Source organism: Mauremys reevesii, linkage group 3 (assembly GCF_016161935.1).
Source record: "Mauremys reevesii isolate NIE-2019 linkage group 3, ASM1616193v1, whole genome shotgun sequence".
NCBI lineage: Eukaryota > Metazoa > Chordata > Testudines > Geoemydidae > Mauremys > Mauremys reevesii.
In genome coordinates this window covers 111659113-111684237 of record NC_052625.1, presented here as the reverse complement: position 1 = coordinate 111684237, position 25125 = coordinate 111659113, and the positions used below count along the sequence as shown (strand labels likewise).

The 25125-nt window shown below is 43.5% G+C and overlaps 1 protein-coding gene and 1 long non-coding RNA gene across 2 annotated transcripts in view; both read right to left on the bottom strand.

Moving 5' to 3' along the window:
• The window catches only part of MED23 (mediator complex subunit 23), a 116871-nt gene that overhangs the window by 14259 nt on the left and 77487 nt on the right, over positions 1-25125 (bottom strand). Inside the window, exon 29 of the mRNA XM_039532367.1 lies at positions 887-1018. Within this exon, the coding sequence (XP_039388301.1) occupies positions 887-1018 (132 nt within the window). The remainder of the gene's footprint in view (positions 1-886; positions 1019-25125) is intronic.
• Positions 20372-23244, bottom strand: LOC120402043. The gene is made up of 3 exons (XR_005596925.1): positions 22473-23244; positions 21762-21827; positions 20372-20485 (listed from the first exon to the last, which is right to left on the bottom strand). It is a non-coding gene; the product is annotated as an uncharacterized LOC120402043 (long non-coding RNA).

Genomic DNA, 25125 nt, shown 5'->3' with positions numbered 1-25125 from the left:
TCGGGGCAGGCTCGGTCCGGCAGGAGCCCGGTCAGGAGCGTCCGTCCTCTCCGGCCGCTGGGCTCCAACTGAGTGCTGAGGCCGGGCTTTTATACTTCCTGTCCCGCCCCTTGACTTCCGGGGGGCGGGAACAGGTGGTGGTGGCTCCGCCCACTGAGGTGGCACCGCCCACTGAGGTGGCTGTTCTGGTTCCTCTCTCTCAGGGGCCGTCGGGAGCCAGGCCGCCTCACTACACACTATTAGCCAGGATGGGTAAGAATGGTGTCCCTAGCCTCTGTTCGTCAGAGGATGGAGATGGATGGCAGGAGAGAGATCACTTGATCATTGCCTGTTAGGTTCACTCCCTCAGGGGCACCTGGCATTGGCCACTGTCGGTAGACAGATACTGGGCTAGATGGACCTTTGGTCTGACCCGGTACGGCCTTTCTTATGTTCTTATGTAAAAGATTCAATAAAGTTCAAAAACCCTTTTGGTGAACATGGGATGATTTATGCTTTTGCAACAAAACCAGATGAAATTTGGTTATTTAATTTGAACTCAAAGCTCAAAGTTAAACTCAGAAGGTGTGGATTGAAATAGCACAAAAATCTAAACATAAATACTTATGACATTTATATAGCAGCACTCCTGTTGCCATCTCATAAAGAAAATCAAACTCCAGTCACAATTGCCCTGTGGTCTGAAATTTGTCTCCAAATCTGGCATACAGCTTTTAACTATGAAAAACTGTGCCAGTAATTGATCGGGAACGTACATAGACTGATCAGCTCTGAAGGGTTTTGTGATCCTTTTACATTTAAGATCATACACAAAAAGAGATCATGGTACAAATTGTTATAGTAAATGTAACCTTGCTTTTAGCTTCAAGGTATATTGTTCGCTTACTTGATCTTTCACACTGTCCCCAGTAAACATGTACTTCATATAATACAAGAAATCACATATGGGATCCATGTAGTTCAGATGTGTACTGCATTGGTCCACATCCAGAAGCATTTCATAAAACGCCACCCCAATCTGTTTTCATACATAAAAACCAAACGAAAACAAAAAGTTTAACACATTTGCTGTCTGGATTTACATGCTATATTTTTAAGTTTACTCTTTTGTGAAGGAGAAATACATTTATTATGTGCATCTTCTACTTATCTGATCTTCCTGTTAAACGTTTACTTTCTTGTGAAAGAAGACTGACAACTCTAAGGTTATGTCTACAGTATGAACCAGCAATGTGATTCTCCTGCTCATGTAAATATGCTCACGCAGGCTCTCATTGAGCTAGCACGAGTACAAAGAGCAGCGTGGCCATGGTAGCACAGGCAGCAGCAGTAGAGGCACGGTTGTGCCGAATACATACTGACCCGTTTCAGGTGGGTTTGTACTAGGCCCGGCCTTCGCTGCCCTACCTGTGGTACCACAGCTACACTGCTATTTGTACTCGTACTAGCTCGATGAGAGCCAGCACGAGTATGCGTACATGAGCAAGGGAATCACCTCCTAGCTCATAGCATACGTGTTGCCTAACTAGCCCCACGGTGCCTCACTTTGAAAATTACAATAATTTAATAACCTTTCAAAAATCTGAATTATGGTCATTTTATTTATGTAGTTTGATATTCAATGCTTTTAATCAGCTTTTTACTAGGTTGAGTCAGCAAACTATTCCTCTTCAGCAAAGTACTAAGCACAAAGTTAGTTAGTCTATAAGGTGCCACAGGATTCTTTGTTGCTAAGCACAAACTTAAATCTCATTGACTGAAACAGACTTTAAGCATGTGTTTATGGGATTTGCTGGACTCCTAGTGAGTGCTACACCAATACAGAATAAGATTTTAAAGTCTCCTATTAGTTGATGGGCATAAACTAATGCTAATTAATGTACAGTGGTACCTAAAGCTGGGCAAACTCTGGGTTGGTTTGTTTGTTTAATATATTATTTTAACTGTTCATGAATTCTCCATGAACAGATCATGATTTGAAAGAATGTTTGTTTGTATTTATTAAACAAATGTTTTGTGCAAACATGTTTCAGCCTAGGGGTATTCAACATTTGATCTCTACGATTAGTCACCTAAGGCAAAAGGTATTTGTTCCCTATTTGAGAGGCAGAGGATAAAGTGAATACGTCATCGGGACTTTGATTCTCTCAGGAACAGAGTGAGAATTTTATGGAGAAGTAACGAGGTGGTCAGTGGACTAAAGCGACTACGAAATTTGAAGTCTTTTCCCTTTACTTTTCTCGAAGAGCATTATATTCTTGCTCTGCATGTGGAATACAGATATAAAAAAAAGTCTATTTTCTTCCTGAGGGAAGAGAGAAAGAAGCCACTGGAGGCAATATTTAGTGGCTGTTTACAGTATACAGGACTCAGATGTGTGCTAGATGCTTTATAGAAATGTATAAAAAGATGCTCTTTTTTGCCCTGAATAGTGTATTTTTCCTCTTTTTTATTCTTCAATCTTTTTGCCGTAAGGTTTAGCAAATTAGTGCTGGCATATAATGGAATTTGTTGCAGTGTTGTCTTTCTATTTTGATGTGTGTTATTATTTAAAGAAATGTTAAGGGCTGCCTGAAACACAGAATATGCATTTTTTGTGGTTTTGTAAGTCTAAAGAAATAAAATTAAACCCAAGAGTCAGCATAAGGTAATAGGTGACGGTGATAAAGATCTTAAGATCCACAGCACAGACCTCTACCAGTTGAGATAACTGAGTAACTGGCAGCCACAGTCAGTTGCTAGCCTGTATGTAGACCAGCCACTAGAGGGAGATAAGAGACACACTATTACCTGACAACAGAGGAATGTAAAGACTCAGGATTCCTGAGTTAAACTCCAAATTCTGGAGAGGAGTATTCTCTAGTAGTTAAAGACCTTTTTTAACTTGAAAGGCTGAAGTTTGGCAAAGTTGTACACACCTGAAAAAGGGTCTTATAATTAGGTCCCTACCATATTCATGGCCACGAAAAATGCAACACGGACCATGAAATCCAGTCTCCACCTGGGAAATCTGGTCTTATGTGTGCTTTTAACCTCTACTATACCAATTTCACAGGGGGTCCTAACCCAAAAGGGAGTTACGGGGGGGTCACAAGGTTATTTTAGGGGGGTCATGGTATTGCCACCCTTACTTCTGCTCTGCCTTCAGAGCTGGGCGGCTATAGAGCAGCAGCTGTTTTCCGGACGCCCAGCTCTGAAGGCAGCGCCCCACCGACACAGCGCAGAAGTAAGGGTGGCAATACTGTATCATGCTACCCTTATTTCTGCGCTTCTGCCTTCAGAGCTGGGCGTCCGGAGAGTGGTGGCTGCTGACTGAGGACCCAGCTCTGCAGGCAGCAGCCTAGAAGTAAGGGAGGCAACACCATTACATGCCATCCTTCCTTCTGTGCTGCTGCTGGCAGTGACACTGCCTTCAGAGCTGGGCTCCCAGCCAGCAGCACCACTCTCCAGGTACCCAGCTCTGAAGGCAGTGCCACCACCAGCAGCAGTGCAGAAGTTAAGGGTAGCAGTACCGCAACTCCCCCTACAATAACTCTGCGACCCCCCACACCCCCCAACAACTCCTTTTTGGGCCAGGATCCCTACAATTACAACACTGTGAAATTTCAGATTTAAATAGCTGAAATCATGAAATTTATGATTTTTAAAATCCTATGACCGTGAAATTGACCAAAATGGACCATGAATTTGGTAGGGCCTTACCAAAGGAGAGCATTGGGCAACCTTAACTAAAGGCTTAACTAGCGCAACCAGTCCTGTCTACAATTTATTATGCATACACTGCAAGAGTGATAAAGTGTGTGTATATATTTGACCTGATGTTTAATTTCTTTAAATGCTAAGTTCATTGTATATTAAAAAGTAATAAATTTTCAATAAGCTGGTGGGTTTGCTCCCTTCAAGTAGCAAGCTCCATGAAAGCACAGGGTTCTGGTCTCACAGAGCTCATTGCAGGACTGAGGCTTTAATTTCAAAGATTTCCCCCTGCTTTTGAGTTTCAAAGACCAGACAGAATTAGACTATAAAAGCCAGGACTGCCTTGCCACTTCCACCCACTCCCAAGTTCCTCATGCGCTGCGGAATGGGCTGTTCTCTCTCTCTCACACTCACGCAGCCCAAAGGGGCCTCAAACTCCAGTAGCAAAATAAACTAAACAGGAACAACCAAATAAGGGAAGGGAGTCCTACAACTGATGGAAAATGAGAAGGAACCCTGAAAATAAACTATCGGGGGTCCCTTCATGGTTGCCAAACCTGTAAGGATTTTTAAGGGGCCTATCTGACCAGAAGACTTTGGGGAGCCTTACAGTATACCTCCCACTGGGTCCTCCCTTAAGCCCATCTATCAGAGTTGGAGAAAAAGAAACTACCACACAAATGTAAATTCACCACAACACTTTATTTACTAAAGGAGAGGGAAGGAAAGGAGGGGGAATGGATTAAGACTCTGGAGATTTGGAATAGAAACACACACGTGCACACACACTCGATAAGGCAAAGGTGTTCTTCTACCTTTTTTAGGTGCTGATGATGAAGAGGCTGCAGAATCTGGATCAACGAGGTCAGCAATGGACACCACTGTGGACCACAGATGTAGAAGACAGGTATATAACCCTACCTCAGACCCTCCCCCATCCCTCGCTGCGTCATCTATGGTTGTAAGTTTGAACTAACTAATAGGACCAAGTCTGTGCACGCAGGTCTGCTTCCCAAAGGAAAATAACAAGCAATCCCTAAAATGAGAGTTTTGTTTAATGAGTAGCACTGCAGGCCAGTAACCAGTGTGAAAGGTTACAGACCACAGAGAGAGAGCCCCCAAAGACTCAAGAGCTCTTGGCCCCTCTCCTCATCTGCCTTAACAACAACAGATTCCTGCTCTTTCTACTTTCCTGCCTTTTGCCCAGCGTAAGGGAACAAGAACCTGTCACAACATGGAGGTCACCTTGCTCTTAGCCCAGACCAAGATGGTCACATAATAAACAATACATTAAAACCCAACTTTGGTGTGTATCTTTCTCAATAATTTGGCAGAGTCGAAGCTGTGACTAACACTCTGACTACACACCCCTAGTTGTCACCTATCACCCCACACTGGAACCCATCTGGGGTATCATCAAACAACTACAACTCATTCAATGGGGATCTCATCCTTAAAGAAATCTTTTCTGAACCAAGCTCCCCACAGACCAGGACACCTCGAAGTGGCAGCACACACTGCCAGAACAACAAAACCTGCTGACATATCTCCACTATGAATGAAAACCTTTTCCAATGTGAAAGAGTCATTTGTCATGTACATCAACCGGATAATTTTGCAAAGATCTGCAAACACTGCTTTATCCTTTTTTGGTAACAACCACTTCCCAAACATTTCATCCTAAAACACCTACCGTTTCAAAATCATGCACGATTTCTCATGTGACTTGAGCATAATGTAGAAGGAACAAGGGAAGAAAACTAACTATGAAGGGGACAACAAAGATCCCACTGAGATTATTTTCCCAGCTGTTCAAGCACTTAGTTTGAAACAATTATCTGCAGTGGCGCTGGAAAACAGCTTAGTGTGTGTGAAGCTCAGTTACGGGGAGTGAAATTCATGATAGTCTGCAATATGTCCTTGCACCAAGTTCCCTGAATTGAATCGGAGCCTGTGAAAAAGTCTAAATGGACACATAGCAACATTAATCAAACACAATGGATTGGTGAAATTGGATCTTCACATAAAACTGACATTTCCTCCCCAGGCTTCTACATTAATAGGACTCACATCTTGGAAAACGCAGACATTTTACTTATTTATCTGTCTAAAATGTTTATATTACCCATCCTCCCTTTTTAACTTTTTCTTTTTCACACTCCGGTTTGATTCTGTAGAACCAACACACACATGGTGAGAATTGGCTGAATTTTATCCTGCTGAAGATGCACAAATAAGAAATTATAACAGTTTCAAGATTCCTATGTTGCAGCTGCAGAATCTTTATGGCTGTTGACAAATGAGCTAGAAATAACCCAGTTTTAAGATACTAGAGTCCTTTGGCCCAGCCATTGATGGATTTGCCAGAACCTGAACCCAAAACCCAACTGCTCATGAGACACCACGATGAGCGTGGTGGCCTCTCGTCGTCCATCCATTTGGAGGTGGAAGACGATCATGGCTCAGGGCAGTCACCGGCGGACAAAGTGAATGGAAAAGACATCGCTCAGGTAAATTAACAATTTAGAAGTAACGTTAGAGGATTTGTGTGTGTGCAATGGGGTTAGGAACCGGGGTTGTGTAAATCTAAAAACAAGCAGTGGAAACTTACACTTGTTTCTTTTCTGAAAATCTCTCAACAGCTCAACGATAGCTTTCTAGAGGACCCGGAGGCCTGGACAGTGTTGCATCAAACAGCAAAGATGAACCGGGCCCACCTTCTTTTTGCTCAACGCCGATACAAATTGTTGAAGAGGACTCCGAGGATGACGCTATGAGGAGTTTAGGAGGAGGCTTGGCCTGGAGCTAACTGAGCCAGTGCTATGTAGTGAGCGTTAAAAAGGCATATGGACTATTGTATATATTGCTGTTTATGTTGTCCTTAATCACTGTCTTAGGGAAAAGCTTTTTGAAGATTGTGAGAGCTGTGTCATAGATGCTCCAGGCCAGTGGCACCATGACTGTGTGACTTGGACTTCAATTGATATAAACTGCAAGCTCCAGGGCCTGTGTGCTGAGGTGTGTTTGGAAAGCTTATTAAACACTGTTATTGCCATAGGTTATACTATGCAATGTCTGTGCCTAACCCAAGAACATTTAGCACAAGGGATGACCTTGACAAATGCTGTACAATTCAGTGGAGACCCTGACCGTGTTTTAAAGAAAATGACCAAACTGGAAGATGCCTGCTTTCAGCGTTATATTGATCAAGTAACAGAACCCTGCTTAACAAAAAGACTATTTGCAAGAAACCTAAAGGGATTAAGTGAAAGAATGGTGAGGGGACAAACAAGTGATATAAAATTTGGTAGCTGTAAATAAAAAAAAAACTATTGAAAAGGGCTTTGTGACTAACTGTGTTTCTGTTAAAAGGTCTTTGTGGCCCTTAAGTGAGCTAAAAGTTTTAATGGAGCTTCTGGTTTGTTTTCAAGGAGCTGTAGGTCTTTTAAATTAAAAAAAAATAGTTTGTGAGAACCTAGCTCTTGTGTCTTTGTGTAAAAGAGACCCAGTTACAGCAAAAAGTTGAAATGTATGTTGTAGAATCTTCTGGGCGGGAGGGAATCCTAAAAATGTGCATTTCACCACCAGGCAAAGGTAAAAACCATTTTCAACTATAGTTGTGCTCAATACTGTTACATTAAAAAAAACAGAAAAACTTCAGGTATTACACAGGTTGCATAGGGATTTGGGGGTAATACTAACTAACATTTTTGCTTCTTCTTTAACCCAAAGGCCCAAATACACATTGGGGGGGAAACAGAGCAACCATGTGCCAGCAACCCTTTATTCTGTGGTAGAAGGTAACGTTCTGCCTTTGGCTTTATTTAAAAGTATTTTGTTGCAAACTGTTGGTTTTAAACTGCTGGGGTTTTATGGCTGCAAACTGATGGTAGGGAGTGTTTCAAACTAACAGGGGTTTCTGTGCAAAATGTGTTTCTAAAAGTTGTTTTTTATTCTGCAAAATTAGATGTGTTTTTAAAAATGTTTGTGGGTTGTTTTTTTTAGTAGTAGAAATAAACTCAAAATCTGTGTTTGTTGTACAGCCTGAAAGGAATTATTTTGTTTTAAAGCTGTGATTTTTTAAATAGAAAAACACCCTAACGAGTATTTTATTTTTGAAGTTTACAAGACTTTCAGGCTGTACAACAAACACAGATTTTGAGTTTATTTATAATGTGGTCTGCTCCATAGTACGGTCAAATCATGAGAGATCTTTAGACCAGAGTGTTACCAGATTTGCCTGTTACTTTGGGGTATGCTCATTTATTAAGGTTAATCTTTTTTTGCGGGGGGGGGGGGGGGGTAGTTCTGTAATTCTATTAATGTACTGCTTGTGTCACTTGTGTTTTCATATGGAGCTCTACTCCTCCCTTCTGCAAGTCCCCTAACGATGGAGCTATCCTGCAGGACCTAGGTTCCTCAGGGCTGGGTTCCTCCAGCCCCAGAATCAGATGAGCGCGTGCACACAAACACACACACTAACAAAGCAAGTCTGATTGGACCGGGTCAATCAGCACTCTCAAGCTTATATGCCACAGGTACTGTACCAGAATAGAGTAAGCCTGAGCAGGCTGGGTCGAACAGCACTTCCAAGCTGGCATCTTCGTATGTCACAGGTTCAGCACGTCCCTATCCCCACTTTCACGTCACAATTGTTCTGGTAGTAACCCACTAGATGGGTCCCGTCTACTTCTTATGACCCTCACGGAGTCACACTCTCTCCATATACACCTCTGCACCTCTCCAGCCACTCCCCATAATTTAGGTTCCATTTCAGCAAGTAGCTGTGGATATTCTGGGTCCTTTCCCAAAAAAGACACCCAGAGAAAAACAATACATACTTTTAACTTTCATGGATTTTGCAGAACCTTTAAGCAACACCAAGGCTAAAAGTGTGTGCCAGGCATTAGCAGACATTTTTGCCAGGGTAGGTTGGCCCTCCAACATCCTTACAGATTCAGGAACTAATTTCCTGGCAGGGACCATAAACAACCTGTGGGAAGCTCATGGGTGAATCACTTGGTTGCCACCCCTTACCACCTTCAAACCAATGGCCTGATGGAGAGGTTTAATGGAACTTTGGGTGCCATAATATGTAAATTCGTAAATGAGCACTCCAATAATCGGGACCTAGTGTTGCAGCAGTTGCTTTTTGCCTACAGGGCTGTATCACATTCCAGTTTAGGGTTTTCACCATTTGAACTTCTATATGGCCGTGAGGTTAACGGGCCATTACAGCTGGTGAAACAGCAATGGGAGGGATTTACGCCTTCTCCAGAAACTAACATTCTAGACTTTGTAAGCAACCTACAGAGCACCCTCCGAAACTCTTTAGCCCTTGCTAAAGAAAATCTAAAGGATGCTCAGGAAGAGCAAAAAATATGATAAACATTCCCGAGAGCGGTCCTTCAAGGTAGGAGACCAAGTCATGGTCTTAAAGGCGCTCCAGACCCATAAAATGGAAGCATTGTGGGATCGGCCATTCAAGGTCCAAGAGTGCCTGGGAGCTGTTAACTATCTCATAGCATCCCCCACCTCAAATATAAAGCCTAAGGTATACTATGTTAATTCTCTAAAGCCCTTTTATTCCAGAAAATTAAAGGTTTTCCAGTTTACAGCCCAGGGAGCAGATGACACGGAGTGGCCTGAAGGTGTCTACTATGAAGGGAAAAGTGATGGTGGCGTGGAAGAGGTGAACCTCTCCACGACCCTTGGATGTATGCAACGACAGCAGATCAAGGAGCTGTGCACTAGCTTTGTGCCAATGTTCTCAGTCACCCCAGGATGGACCGAACAGGCATACTACTCCATTGACACAGGTAATGCTCCCCCAATTAGAACCACACCATACTCGGTGTCTCCTCACACCAAAACTGCTATAGAACAGGAGATCCAGGACATACTACAGATGGGTGTAATCCACCCCTCTAACAGTGCATGGGCATCTCCAGTGGTTCTAGTTCCAAAACCAGATGGGGAAATATGCTTTTGCGTGGACTACCGTAAGCTAAATGCTGTAACTCATCCCGACAACTATCCAATGCCACGCACAGATGAGCTATTGGAAAAACTGGGACATGCCCAATTCATCTCTACCTTAAATTTAATCAAGAGGTACTGGCAAGTACCGCTAGATGAACCCGCCAAGGAAAGGTCAGCCTTTGTCACCCATGCAGGGGTGTATAAATTTAATGTGCTCCCTTTCAGGTTGCAAAATGCACCTGCCACCTTCCAAAGACTTGTAGATGGTCTCCTAGCAGAATTGGGAAAATCTGCAGTTGCCTACCTTGATGATGTGGCCATTTTTTCTGATTCATGGGTGGAACACCTGAAGCACCTAGAAAAAGTCTTCGAGAACATCAGGCAGGCAGGACTAACTGTTAAGGCTAAAAAGTGTCAAATAGGCATAAACAGAGTGACTTCTCTTGAACACCACGTGGGTCAAAAAACTATAAACTCCCTACAGGCTAAAGTGGATGCTATCCAAAAGTGGCCTGTCCCAAAGTCAAAAAACCAGGTCCAATCCTTCTTAGGCTTGGCAGGATATTACAGGCGATTTGTACCACACTACAGCCAAATTGCCACACCACTGACAGACCTAACCAAAAAAACCCAGCCGAATACAGTTCAGTGGACTGATGAGTGTCAAAAGGCCTTTAACCAGCTTAAGACAACACTCATGTCTGACCCTGTGCTAAGGGCACCAAACTTTAACAAACCATTGTTAGTAACCACAGATGCGTCCGAGCATGGTGTGGGAGCAGTTTTAATGCAGGAAGGACCGGATTAAGAATTACAGCCTGTCGTCTTTCTCAGCAAAAAACTGTCTGAGAGGAAAAGCCACTGGTTAATCAGCAAAAGGGAATGCTATTCCATTGTGTACACGCTGGAAAAGCTACGCCCATACGTTTGGGGACGGCGTTTCCAACTACAAACCGACCATACTGCGCTAAAGTGGCTTCATACCACCAAGGGAAATAACAAAAAACTTCTTTGATGGAGTTTATCTCTCCAAAATTTTAATTTTAAAATACAGTTCAGAAGCTTCTAAGTGGCTGATGCACTCTCCCGTGAAAATTTCCCAGAATCAACTGGTTAAAATCGTCCTTGCAAGGTAAAAAATATTGTTAGTTTTTACATAATCAGTAGTATATGTAAAGGTGCATGTGTTTTATTAATCTGTTTTTTCCTAAAGTTCTAGGAAGAAATCACAGCCAGTGTGGTCCAGCACTGTCTATGATTTGGGGGGCGTGTCATAAACAGTTAAGGGTTAATTCCTCTTTTATCTCTAAAGGGTTAAGAAGCTCACATAACCTAGATGACACCTGATCAGAAGGACCAGTAAAAAGATAAGATACTTTCAAAGAGGGAGGAGGGAAAAAGTCTTTTGTCTGTTCTGTGTGCGCACTTTTGCGGGAGTCAAAGATCCAGAAAACAACCATCTAACCCTTGTTTAAATTAGTGAGTATTTAGATAAGAATGTGGTAGATTTCTTTATTTTTCTCTTTGGCCTGGTCTACACTATGTGTTTAAACCAGTTTTAGGAGCGTTAAACCGATTCAACGCCACACCCGTCCACACTAAGAGGCCCTTTATATCGATATAAAGGTCTCTTTAAACCGGTTTCTGTACTCCTCCCCAACGAGAGGAGTAGCGCTAATATCGGTATTGCCATATCTGATTAGGGTTAGTGTGGCCGCAAATCGACGGTATTGGCCTCTGGGCGGTATCCCACAGTGCACCACTGACTGCTCTGGACAGCAATCTGAACTCGGATACAGTGGCCAGGTAGACAAGAAAAGCCCCACGAACTTTTGAATATCATTTCCTGTTTGCCCAGCGCGAAGCTCCGATCAGCACGACTGGCGATGCAGTCCGAAAACAAAATCCAAAAAGAGCTCCAGCATGGACCGTACGGATGTGATCGCTGTATGGGTAGGCAAATCTGTTCTATCAGAGCTTCGTTACAGAAGACGAAAGTCCAAAGTATTTTTAAAAAATCTCCAGACAGATGCCATAGCAGAGACTCAGCACGCTGCTGCGTGACAAGCGTAACGGAAAGCCAAAGAATCAAATGGACGCTCATGGAGGGAGGGAGGGGGGACTGAGGATGCAAGCTATCCCACAGTTCCTGCAGTCTCCGAAAAGCATTTGCATTCTTGGCTGAGCTCCCAATACCTGTAGGGTCAAACACATTGTCCGCGGTGGTTCAGGGCATAGCTCGTCAATGTACCCCACCCCCCACCCCCAGAAGGAAAAGGGAAAAAAATCATCTCTTGAATCTTTTAAATGTCACCCTATGTGTACTGAATGCTGCTGGTAGACGCGATGCTGCGGCACTGTACTGTAGCATCCTCGCCCCCCCCCTCCTTGGTGGCTGATGGTACAATATGGCTGATATCTGTCATCATCATCAGCCTTGTGGCAGATGGTGTAGTGCAATAGAACTGCTATCCGTCCTCGTTATCAGCCCATGAGCGCTCCTGACTGGCCTCCCGGTCATTCCCAGTAGATGGTACAGAACGGCTGGTAACCGTCTTCATTATAGCAACAGCGGGCTGACCTCCATCAGCCCCCGCCCTTCATGTGTAAAGAAAAGATTCTGTACTGCCTGGACTATCATAGCAGCAGGATGCTGGGCTCCTCTCCCCTGCACTGCTTAATGTCCTGTCTGGACTATCATAGCAGCTGGAGGCTGCCTTCCCCTCATTTCATTTCACTAACAAGTCACTGTTTCTTATTCCTGCATTCTTTATTACTTCAGCACACAAATGGGGGGACACTGCAACGGTAGCCCAGGAAGGCTGGGGGCAGAGGGAAGCAACAGGTGGGGTTGTTGCAGGAGCACCCCCTGTGAATGGCATGCAGCTCATCATTCCTGCATGATCTGACACGGAGCGGCTGTGCTCTCTAGTTCTCTGATACACTGGATCTCTAGTACACTTGCCCCATATTCTAGGCAGGACTGATTCTATTTTTAGATACCATAAAGGAGGGATTGACTCGGGGAGTCATTCCCCTTTTTGTCTTTTGCGCCCCCGGCTGATCTCAGCCAGGGGCACCTATGACAGCAGCAGAAGGTATAGTGCAATAGGACTGGTAACCGTCATCTCATTGCCAATTTACAATGGCATGGTAGACGGTACAGAACGGCTGCTAACCATCTCTGCTGTCATGCAAAAGCAAATTAATGCTGCTGTGTAGTGCTGCTGAATCGCCTCTGTCCGCGGCATCTAGTACACATACGGTGACAGTGACAAAAGGCAAAACAGGCTCCATGGTTGCCACGCTATGGCGTCTGCCAGGGCAATCCAGGGAAAAAGGGCGCGAAATGATTGTCTGCCGTTGCTTTCCCGGAGGAAGGAATGACTGACGACATTTACCCAGAACCACCCGCGACAATGATTTTTGCCCCATCAGGCACTGGGATCTCAACCCAGAATTCCAAGGGGCGGGGGAGACTGTGGGAACTATGGGATAGCTATGGAATAGCTACCCACAGTGCAACGCTCCAGAAATCGACGCTAGCCTCGGACCGTGGACTCACACCAATGAATTAATGTGCTTAGTGTGGCCACGTGCACTCGATTTTATACAATCTGTTTTACTAAACCAGTTTATATAAATTCGGAATAATCCCGTAGTGTAGACGTACCCTTTGTCATTTTCCAAACATAGAGGGAAAATCAAATTGGGCTTTTGTGTAACTTTAAGGTTTTGCCCAGAGGAAAATCCTCTGTGTTTTGACTCTGTTGTCTGTGAGATCATCTTGCTTTCTAATCTCACAGAGGTATTCCTTTCACCTTTTACTTTAATTAAAAGTCTTCTTTTAAAAACCTGATCGATTTTTACTTCTTTTTAAGATCCAGGAATTTTGGATCTGGGCTCACCAGGAATTGGTGGGGGGGATTTTCTTAAGTCTACCCAGAAAAAAGGAGTATAGAGACTTTGGGGAGAGAAATTAGTCAAATACTGCCAGGAAAGCAGGGATAAGGACTGGGTAAAATTTGGGGAAGGCAGAGTTCCCAAATGGCTCTCCCTCAAACATTTTTTTAAAACATTTGGTGGTGGCAGCGACTGTTTTGCCTAAGCTGGTAAAAATAAGCTCAGTGGTTATTCATGCAGGTCCCCCTATCTGTACCCTAAAGTTCAGAGTGGGAGGGGACACTGTGACACCTCTTTAGCCTTTTTAAAAAATTTTACAGAGACCTTCACCTGGAACTTTTTGGCAGCTATATGTTTACCCCCCAAGTGCTGCCCCCTGTTCTTTACACCTGAGTGGATGTACCCTTGAGGGTGCCCCTTGTACCCAGGCTCCTTTCCATGAATAGTCATGCCTGCTCAGAGCCACCCTTTGGAAAAATACGAAGTATTTTCAAAAAGTCACCCGCCAGAGCTTTTGCATTTTCGATGTAGTTTCCAGCTCTCTTTTCTTTTAGAACCCCTGAGGAACAGAGTCCATCAGTTTTCTGAATGAGGCATCATACTTTTCCCAAATACTAGAATATGGGGGAGCTGTCACTAGCTTATGGTGTTCGGAGAATGGTTTGTCAGTCCTTGGTTTTTTATTCACAACTTCTAGAGCACGTGCTCCGGGTTTGTGTATGTGGGCGTTTTTGCTCGCAGTTTTCTCAGGACTTGGTGTGGTGGTGGCCGCTGAGGAACTGGAGTTGTATTTGCCTGATTGGTTTTTACCAGAGTCTTTTGTTTTGTTCTTGGGTTTGACGAATATGAGGATTGGACTGTCCTGATACTTCATCTGCACTCTTGTGCTGTTTTGTGCTGGCGTTGTTAAAGGTCTCAATGCAGATTCCTGGTTCTTTGGCGGTTCTGGTGCAGGTGTCCCTGTAGCTCCGACTACAGCATTGTTAGGAGAGCTGCACTTGCCTGATTAGGGGGAAAAAAACATTTTCCAAAACTTAATTTTACCATCTTTCTCACCCACAGCTATGTATTTACTTAAAATACACAACCTCATAAAATAACCAAACCAATAAGCAAAATATATTTAGTGGGCTTCATCCATCCATCAGCCGTTGATGCTGGTGAGTTTTCCTTTGCAGCTGTCTGTTTCCTTTTTCTTTTGAGCTTGTTTACCCTTGGTCTAAGGATCTCTCATGTTTTGACTGCAGTGCCAGCTCCAGACCCCAGCGCGCCAAGCGCGCGCTGGGGCGGCATTTTGCCGGCAGGCGGCTCCGGCGGACCTTCCGCAGTCATGCCTGCGGGAGGTCCACCGGAGCCGTGAGACCAGCGGACCTCCCGCAGGCACGACTGCGGAGGGTTCGCTGGTCCCGCGGCTTGGGTGGACCTCCCTCAGGCATGACTGCGGAAGGTCCGCCGGAGCCGCCTGCCGCCCTCCCAGCGCACCCTCCGCAGGCGTGTCTGCAAGAGGTCCCCTGGAGCCGCGGGACCGGCAGCGCACCCCCTGCAGCATGCCGCCCTGCTTGGGGCGGCCAAATTCCTAGATCCGCCCCTGTTTGACTGTATTGTGGAGCAGACAACATTATTATTTAAAACAGACTAAACGATCTTGTAAACTTAAAAAATAAAATACTCATTAGGGTGTTTTTCTATTTAAAAAGTCACAGCTTTAAAACAAAATAATCCATTTCAGGCTGTACAACAAATACAGGTTTTGAGTTTATTTCTACCACTTTAAAAAAAACAACCCACAAACATTTTCAAAAACACATCTCATTTTGCAGAATAAAAACCAAACTGTTTTAAAACCAACTTTAAAAAAAATATTTTGCACAGAAACCCCTATTAATTTGAAACATGCATACCATCAATTTGCAGCCAGCAGTTTACAACCAAGAGTTTGCAACAAAATACTTTTCAATAAAGCCAATTGCAGAAAGTTACATTCTACCAGAGGATAAAGGGTTGCTGGCACATGGTTCTTCTGTTTCCCCACCATGTGTGTTTGGTCCTTTGGGTAAAGAATAAGCAAACATTTTAGTTAGTATTATTCCCCATCTACATCAAACCCCTATAAACAAACAACCCATTTTAAAAACACATCACATTTTGCAGAGTAATAAACCCTGTTAGTTTGAAACAAAACAAACCAACATTTGGCAACCATGTGTTTTTTTGTTTAAAGTATATCTATGTTTTGCACAGACCCCTATCTCTCACACACAAAAAGCAGCAGCTTTAAACAAACCCAATCAACAGTTTGCAACCAAATACTTTTAAAAAACCACACCTATGACTTGCACAGACCCCTATCTCTTTCTCACACACAAACAACAGCTTTAAACACATCCAACCAACAGTTTGCAAACATACTTTTAAAATGCCCACCCTTATCTCTAACGTAGGCCCCTGAATAACGAACAATTTAAACATTGAAGCCAACTCTTTTAAGACAAACAACCCTTTTTAAAAATATATACATATTTTGCAGAATAAAAACCAAACTGCTTTTAAAAACCAATTTTTAAAAACACATTTTGAAACCCCTATTAGTTTGAAACATACCATACCATCAGTTTGAAGCCATAAAACCCCATCAGTTTAAAACCCGCAGTTTGCAACCCAATACTTTTCAATAAACTCACATGTCTTTTAAAGCCAATTGCAGAAAGTTACCTTCTACCACAGGATAAAGGATTTCAGGCACATGGTTGTTCTGTTTTTGGGCCTTTGGGTTAAAGAAGTAGCAAAAATGTTATACCTGAAGTTGTTTTTTTAATTTTATTTTAACAGTATTAAGCACAACTATAGTTAAAAATGGTTTTTACCTTGGTCTGGTGGTGAAATGCAGCTTGTTCCATACTAAACAGATAACACTTCAATAAAGACAGGTGATATACCAATAAAATAAAAACCAGCAAGATCTTATTAAAGGGGATAAGGCAAAATGCCACGTTTATTGTGAATACAGAAAGAATCAGAGTAAGCAATCAGCTATAGCTATAACATCTCATTCACTCACACACACACAAGTTCTGCAAAGTTGTTATAGCTACCAGCCTAGGAGTTGCTCCTGCCAAGTCACTGGCCAGGTGGCCTGGACAGGGGGGTGGAGCAGGGCCTTGTCAGATGCGCATCCGAGGTTCCTGGAGGTTGGTTTGCAGAATCAGACCCAAAGTCTTCAGTCTTTAGGGTCTGTTTTTATAGGATTTATCCTCATACAAGTTTATAGGGTCTGCTTCATCATGCTGTTCTAAATAATAATCAATCACTGTTTTCACGTTTGAGGTGATAGTCAATCATGCAGATGGCACAGCAATAATGAACTGACAGTATGTTGTTATCTTGTTCCTCGGCTCTTCGCCCCCCCACCCTCCTTGGGACAAGTATGCCCTCAGGGTTCGTCCACTGCTTTCTTAAGCCAGATGATCTTAGTTTAAGGCTGGCACCTCAACCTTTAGTCTTTCATTCCCCATTCAGTCATACATACATACAATCACACTCCAACGTGTATCCTTTCGCATCTGCATTTTAATCACCTACCCATCCTTTAACAGAACCATTCTAAAATCAGTGGGACATGGCAGACTTCAATAAGTCTATTCATCCCACTTGTTATATCTAAAAGGAAACAAACAAGATAAGAATGCAAGAGTGGGGGGTTCACAAATCTTATTCTGGAGTTTAGGAAAACAAAGTTGTACCATCCATAAAGAACAACTGTTATTTTGTTACTTTTAGAACAATTTCTTTGTCTCTGGATGTGCTTCGACAATTAACACTGACCTTGTAAAACTGACAGGCAATTTCAATCAACACAGGCTTGGCAGAAACATAGTTCTTTCTAATGGTCAGGCCAAATTCTGGGGTCTTCTGTAAAATCACTCTTTCTTACATTTCCCATATCAGAAATATACCAGTTATCAATTTAGTCCATCTGAAGAAGTGGGGTTTTCACCCATGAAAGCTTATGCTCAAATAAATCTGTTAGTCTTTAAGGTGCCACCAGACTCCTTGTTGTTTTTGTGGATACAGACTAACACAGCTACCCCGATACTAGTCCAACATAGGTACCATTATTTAGAAAGACAGCATGGCCGAAGATTGACATTATATAATATATATTTTCAGAGTTAAAACCAGGGCGCATACCTCCTCTTGCAGTCCAGCAGCAATTCAAGAGAGTTTCTGTTGAAAGAGGACAGTCTCCAAAAACTGAGGTTTTTATATCATCCTAACTCTTTGTTTCAAACAGACTTCAAAAGTCTGTAATTAGCAGGTTGACTCAATCACAACTCTGAATTAATAGGTACTTAAGGACTTTAGGCACCCTTCCCCTAACATTCCCTTTTGTGATGTGGGATGGGGAAAATTAAATTTGTTTGCACAACTGGGCTGCCTTTGGCTAATTTTTTTTCCTTTTAGTTAAAATACATTTTTCTGCAAGGCCTTCTTACAATATTAAATAGTAAATCACCAGTCCTTTGTTACTGTAACCATTCCTAAATGGGGACCCTTTGCAGATATCAATGTCTTGGGGCTGGTTTGTTTGTTTTTTAAACATGTTTCTTTCACGCTTAAAATTTGGGGGCTGTTTTTGAAATAAAACGGGTGTATCACAACCATAGTGAGCAGCCTACGAATACCCATAGCTTTTAAATGTTTGATTGTCTTTAGAGCAAATGCTTGTTCTAAAGTTCGGTGGTGGTTTGTGAACAATTGAAACATTTCAGTTTTGGGTTAGACCCTGGTTTATTTTTTGTAAATATAGTATTTTAAACTTTTAATGACTTTGAGTTGCTAGAAAAAGAGTGACCCATACTCCTGGGTTATATTTAAATTGTCCAATAGAGTTCTACCAACTTCAGAGGTTCTATTTAAACTGTTCAATAGCATCTGTGAATTTCTGAGGTTTTATTTCATTTCATATCAATCAAAACTCACCATCCTCACCCAACCACCTCCCTTACTGTGGGTGCACACCCATCAAATTTAATTACTGATCACTAATACATTAACCCTGATGGCACCCTGGACCCATCTAGAGATCCTTCTGGGGAATTTTCTAAATCAGACTCTGAGTGAGAGTCACCACCACCCCAGAGGTCGGATTCCGCCTCCCCATTTTCAGATGAGCTAGTCTGAGAACTTCCAAGAGGGGGTATCTTTTTGGTTTTTTAACTTTACAAGGCTGTTTCTTGTGTTTTAGGTGTTCTGTCATTCTATTAATGTACTGCTTGTGTCACTTGTGTTTTCCTATGGAACTCTACTCCTCCCTTCTGCAAGTCCCCTAACGATGGAGCTATCCTGCAGGACCTAGGTTCTCGAGGGCTGGGTTCCTCCAGCCCCAGAATCAGATGAGCGCACGTGCACAAACACACACACTAACAAAGCAAGTCTGATTGAACCGGGTCAATCAGCACTCTTAAGCTTATATGCCACAGGTACTGTACCAGAACAGAGTAAGCCTGAGCAGGCTGGGTCGAACAGCACTTCCAAGCTGGCATCCTCATATGTCACAGGTTCAGCACGTCCCTATCCCCACTTTCACGTCACAATTGTTCTGGTAGTAACACACTAGATGGGTCCCGTCTACTTCTGATGACCCTCACGGAGTCTCACTCTCTCCATATACACCCCTGCATTTTCAAGGTCACTTGGGGGTTCCTCTATGGGACCATCAGCGGCATCTTCTACATCAGATGCTATTTGAGAGTCAGACTCTGAGGGGCTTCCGTGAGAGTCATCAGGAGTCACCCTGGACTCATCTACAGAGCCTTCTGGGGAATTTTCTAAATCAGACTCTGCGTGAGAGTCACCACCACCCACAGGTCGGATTCCACCTCCCCATTTTCAGATGAGCCAGTTTGAGAGCCTCCAGTAGGGGGCATCTTTTTGTTTTGTTTTTTCCTCATTACCTCTTCAGTCTTTTAAAAAAATGTTACAGAGACCTTCACCTGGAACTTTTTGGCAGCTATATGTTTACCCCCCCAAGTGCTGCCCCCTGTTCTTTACACCTGAGCGGATGTACCCTTGAGGGTGCCCCTTGTACCCAGGCTCCTTTCCATGAATAGTCATGCCTGCTCAGAGCCACCCTTTGGAAAAAATCGAAGTATTTTCAAAAAGTCACCTGCCAGAGCTTTTGCATTTTTGATGTAGTTTCCAGCCCTCTTTTCTTTTAGAACCCCTGAGGAACAGAGCCCATCAGTTTTCTGAATGAGGCATCATACTTTTCCCAAATACTAGAATATGGGGGAGCTGTCACGAGCTTATGGTGTTGGGAGAATGGTTTGTCAGTCCTTTTTATTCACAACCCCTAGAGCACGTGCTCCGGATTTGTGAATGTGGGCATTTTCGCTCACAGTTTTCTCAGGGCTTGGTGTGGTGGTGGCCGCTGAGGAACAGGAATTGTGTTTGCCTGGTTGGTTTTTACCAGAGTCTTTTGTTTTGTCCTTGGGTTTGATGAAAATGAGGATTGGACTGTCCTGATACTTCATCTGCACTCTTGTGCTGTTTTGTGCTGGCGTTGTTGAAGGTCTCAAAGCAGATTCCTGGTTCTTTGGTGGTTCTGGTGCAGGTGTCCCTGTAGCTCCGACTACAGCATTGTTAGGAGAGCTGCACTTGCCTGATTAGGGGGAAAAAACATTTTCCAAAACTTAATTTTACCATCTTTCTCACCCACACCTATGTATTTACTTAAAATACACAACCTCATAAAATAAACAAACCAATAAGCAAAATATATTTAGTGGGCTTCATCCATCCATCAGCCATTGATGCTGGTGAGTTTTCCTTTGCAGCTGTCTCTTTCCTTTTTCTTTTGAGCTTGTTTACCCTTGGTTTAAGGATCTCTCATGTTTTGACCATACTGTGGAGCAGACAAGATTATTATTATAAAACACATGAAATGGTCTTGTAAACTTAAAAAATAAAAATACTCATTAGAGTGTTTTTCTATTTAAAAAGTCACAGCTTTAAAACAAAATAATCAATTTCAGGCTGTACAACAAACAGCTTTTGAGTTTATTTCTACCACTTAAAAAAAGTAACAACCCACAAACATTTTTAAAAACACATCTCATTTTTCAGAATAAAAGCCAAACTGTTGTAAAACCAACTTTTAAAAAAATATTTTGTATAGAAACCCGTAAGTATGAAACATGTATACCAAGAGTTTGCAGCCATAAAACCCCAGCAGTTTACAACCAAGAGTTTGCAACAAAATACTTTTCAATAAAGCCAATTGCAGAAAGTTACATTCTACCGGAGGATAAAAAGGTTGCTGGCACATGGTTGTTCTGTTTCCCCCCATGTGTGTTTGGGCCTTTAGGTAAAGAATAAGCAAAAATTTTAGTTAGTATTATTCCCCGTCTACATCAAACCCCTATAAACAAACAACCCATTTTAAAAACACATCACATTTTGCAGAGTAAAAAATCCTGTTGGCTTGTTTTGTTTCAAACTAACACTTGGCAACCATGTAGGTTTTTTTTTAAACGTATATCTATGTTTTGCACAGACTCCTATCTCACACACACAAAAAGCAGCAGCTTTTAACAAACCCAATCAACAGTTTGCAACCAAATACTTTTAAAAAACCACACCTATGTCTTGCACAGACCCCATCTCTCTCTCTCTCTCTCTCTCTCTCTCACACACACGCTCAAACAGTAGCTTTAAACACACCCAACCAACAGTTTGCAACTTTTAAAAAACCCACCCTTCTCTCTAGCTTAGGCCCCTGCATCACTAACAATTTGAACATTAAAGCCAACTAGGGTGACCAGACAGCAAATATAAAAAATCGGGACGGGGTGGGAGGTAATAGGAGCCTATATAAGAAAAAGACCCCAAAATCGGGACTGTCCCTATAAAATCAGGACATCTGGTCACCCTAAAGCCAACTCTTTTAAGAAGACAAACCACCCCATTTAAATAAAAAATTTTTTTTCAGAATAAAAACCAAACTACTTTTAAAAACCAACTTTTAAAAACACATTTTGCACAGAAACCCCTATTAGTTTGAAACACTCCATACCATCAGTTTGCAGCCATAAAACCCCAGCAGGTTAAAACCAACGGTTTGCAACAAAATACTTTTCAATAAACTCACATGCCTTTAAAAGCCAATTGCAGAAAGTTACCTTCTACCAGAGGATAAAGGGTTGCTGGCACATGGCCGTTCTGTTTCTCCCCATGTGTGTTTGAGCCTTTAGGTTAAAGAAGGAGCAAAAATGTTAGTTAGTATTACCCCCAAATCCCTATGCAACCTGTGTAATACTGAAGTTTTGGGTTTTTTTAATTTAACAGTATTAAGCACACAATAGTTAAAAATGGTTTTTATCTGGGCCTGGTGGTGAAATGCAGCTTAAAGTTACTGGTTCCACGCTAAACAGATCACACTGCAATAAACATAGGTACCATTGTTTAGTAAAGGACAGCATGGCCAAAGATTGACATTATATAATATATATTTTCAGAGTTAAAAACAGGGAGCATACCTCCTCTCGCAGTCCAGCAGCAATTCAAGAGAGTTTTGTGACGTTGTGCAGTCAATATGGTTTTATAAAAATGTAATAATAAGTTAATATAATGTAACTGAGATATGCTTCATGCAAAAGGTCTCTTGGTAAGGTATCATTACAAAGCTTATAATCTACTGAGTGTAATCATCCTATTTGTATAAATGCACCACTCTTGTATCTGAAACTAGAATATGAAATATAACTCTGAGGGCCTATTGTAATTATGTAAAGTGTGGGCCATTAATGGTGGTTTGGAATCTTGATGACTCCCATTAACGAGGACCATTGTCTGGAAATTGTCATGTTTTACCTGTAAGTCTTCCTATATACCTGTGATGGTGAAGGAGTTCATGTTTCCTCTTAGCCTTTCCACGATTTCTTAAACATGCGTTCTTGGTAAGAGATGGCCTCTTCTGCCTGGCGCTGGGACTTATGGGGCGATAGTGCTGCACTCTGATGGCAGAGATCAGTGGGAGGAGTTGTTAGAGGGGTCACATGACCCAGTTTCGGATGGGTCACCTTGCCCTGGAGCTCCCCCGATAGGTCAAATCTCTCGGGGCAGTCCCATGGGTGCAAAACACCTCCTGATTGGTAGAAGGCAGTGGGAGGAATTCTTAGAGGGGTCAAATGACACAGCTTGCTTCCGGTCAAGTGTCTGGCTTGACCCCGGAGGTAATATCCCCAGTGATGGGACTTTCGGTGACAGCTGGGCGGGGCTTAAGGGGTCAAGGGGCGAGGTTGACATTTGATTGATGGTGGGGCCCTTATACTATGCTGTCCAGGGCATCTGGGTCCTATAGAAAGGCATTGTTGAGCTATTGAGAGATTTTCAGAAAAGAAACAAGTATAAGTTCCCATTGCTTGTTTTTAGCTTTACACAACCCCGGTTCCTAACCCCATTACACACACACAAATCCTCTAACATTACTTCTAAATTGGTAATTTACCTGAGCGACGTCTTTTCCGTTCACCTTTTCTGCTGGTGACTCCCCCGAGCTGCGAGATATTCTCAAATCTATCAATATGCACCACAGGCACTTGCAAGCGCAAGCCCATTTGTCTGTGTATCCTTCAGATGTGCACAAACTGATAAAAACCCATGCAAATACCGTAATGATCTGATTTTGAAAAAAGCTCAACACCCAGCAGTAGTTATTTAAGTATTACTCTAAAAAATACTATCAGCGTTGCATGTCACACATACACCCTATTTTATTCCAAGCCAACATCTTCCCTATGAAGGAATACTGGACTCCCAAGGCCAATCATAAGAACGGCCATACTGCATCAGACCAAAGGTCCGACTAGCCCAGTATCCTGTCCTCTGACAGTGGCCAATGCCAGGTGCCCCAGAGGGAATGAACAGAACAGGTAAATCAAGTTGTCCATCCCCTGTTGCCCATTCCCAGCTTCTCCCCACCACCCCAAAACCAAGATATACACAGGGGGGAGGAAAGATGCCATGCGATAATGGTAAAGTGCCGAGGAGCAACTTTCTTGTAACACTGAACGGGGAATTTATTAAAACAAGGAAAACAGCATTATTCCTACTCTGTCCCTCAGTCTGTTTAACTGCAGAGCTTCTGCTTAGACCTTCCCGTCTGGCTCCCTGCTTCAGATTTAAAGGAACAGTAAGTACAGATATCCTCAAGAAAAAGTTACTCCTTGTATGTTTTGCGTTTTTTCTGCTTATTCCCTCTAGTTTTAGTCCCTTCATCACATCTTGGTTTTCCTGATGGGCGGATGAGCAGGGTGTTTCCTCCCATTTGGCCTGTCCACTGCCCCCAGGATGTTTACAAAGTGTATGTCGGTGGTGGTGTCCTACCTCAGGCATGGTGGGGTCCAGATCTTCCCCTATCTGGACGACTGGCTGGTCAAGGGCAGCTCTCGGTCGCAGGTGAGGGGTCATGTGGCGCTCCTTCTGTCCACGTGTGCCACTCTGGGCCTGTCAGTAAATGACACCAAGTCCACGTTAGTCCTGGTGCAATGCATAGAGTTTATCAGGGCGCTCCTGGACACCACGTTGGCCAGAGCCTCCCTCCCACCGGACAGGTTTGAGACCCTAAAAGGGCTCATCGACATGATCACAAGGTTTCCAGTGACAACAGCCAAAGCGTGTCTCCAGCTCTTGGGTCACATGTCAGTGTGCACATATGTGGTCCATCATGCAAGACTCAGGATGAGGCCCCTCCAGCTATGGTGGGCCTTGGCGTTCTCCCAGGCCAGAGACAGGGTGGATACACTGGTGATCACCTCCCTATGATGGTGGTCCTCCCCAGGGAACATGCTCCATGGAGTCCTATTCAGAGGCAGGCCCCTGTGGACCTGGGCTGGGGAGCCCATGTGGGGAATGTTCAGACCCAAGGTCTGTAGTCTTTACAAGACCTGGCCCTCCACATAAACTTCAAGGAGCTCAGGGTAGTCCGGCTGGTGTGCATGGCATTCCGCTCGCACCTGGAGGGCTGGGTGTCAGGGTTCTCCTGGACAACACGGCCTCGATGTTTTACATAAACAGGAAAGGCAGTGTCTGATCCTCTGCCCTCTGCCAGGAAGCCCTCAGGCTGTGGGACTTCTTTATAGCCCATGACATTTGCCTACAGGCTACCACCTACCACCTGGAACTTGCGGGTGGCTTGCTTGAGTAGGGACTTCTCTCAGCACGAGTGGTCTCTTTACCCAGAGGTGGTGCACAGACCTTTCAGAGAATGGGAAATTCCCCAGGTGGACCTGTTTGTGACTCGTCAGAACTGTTGCTGTCCCCGGGGGGGCTGGGACGGGGCGCTATCTCCGATGCCTTCCTCCTGTCCTGGTCGGGCCAGTTCCTCTATGCCTTCCCCCCATTCCCACTGATAGGCAAGTCCTGGAAAAGATAAAGACAGACAGGGCCTGGGTCCTCCTGGTTGCCCCGGCGTGGCCCAGGCAGCATTGGTATGGGACCCTCACGAGCCTGGTGGTCGCCCTGCTGTGGCCGTTGTCGTCCTGC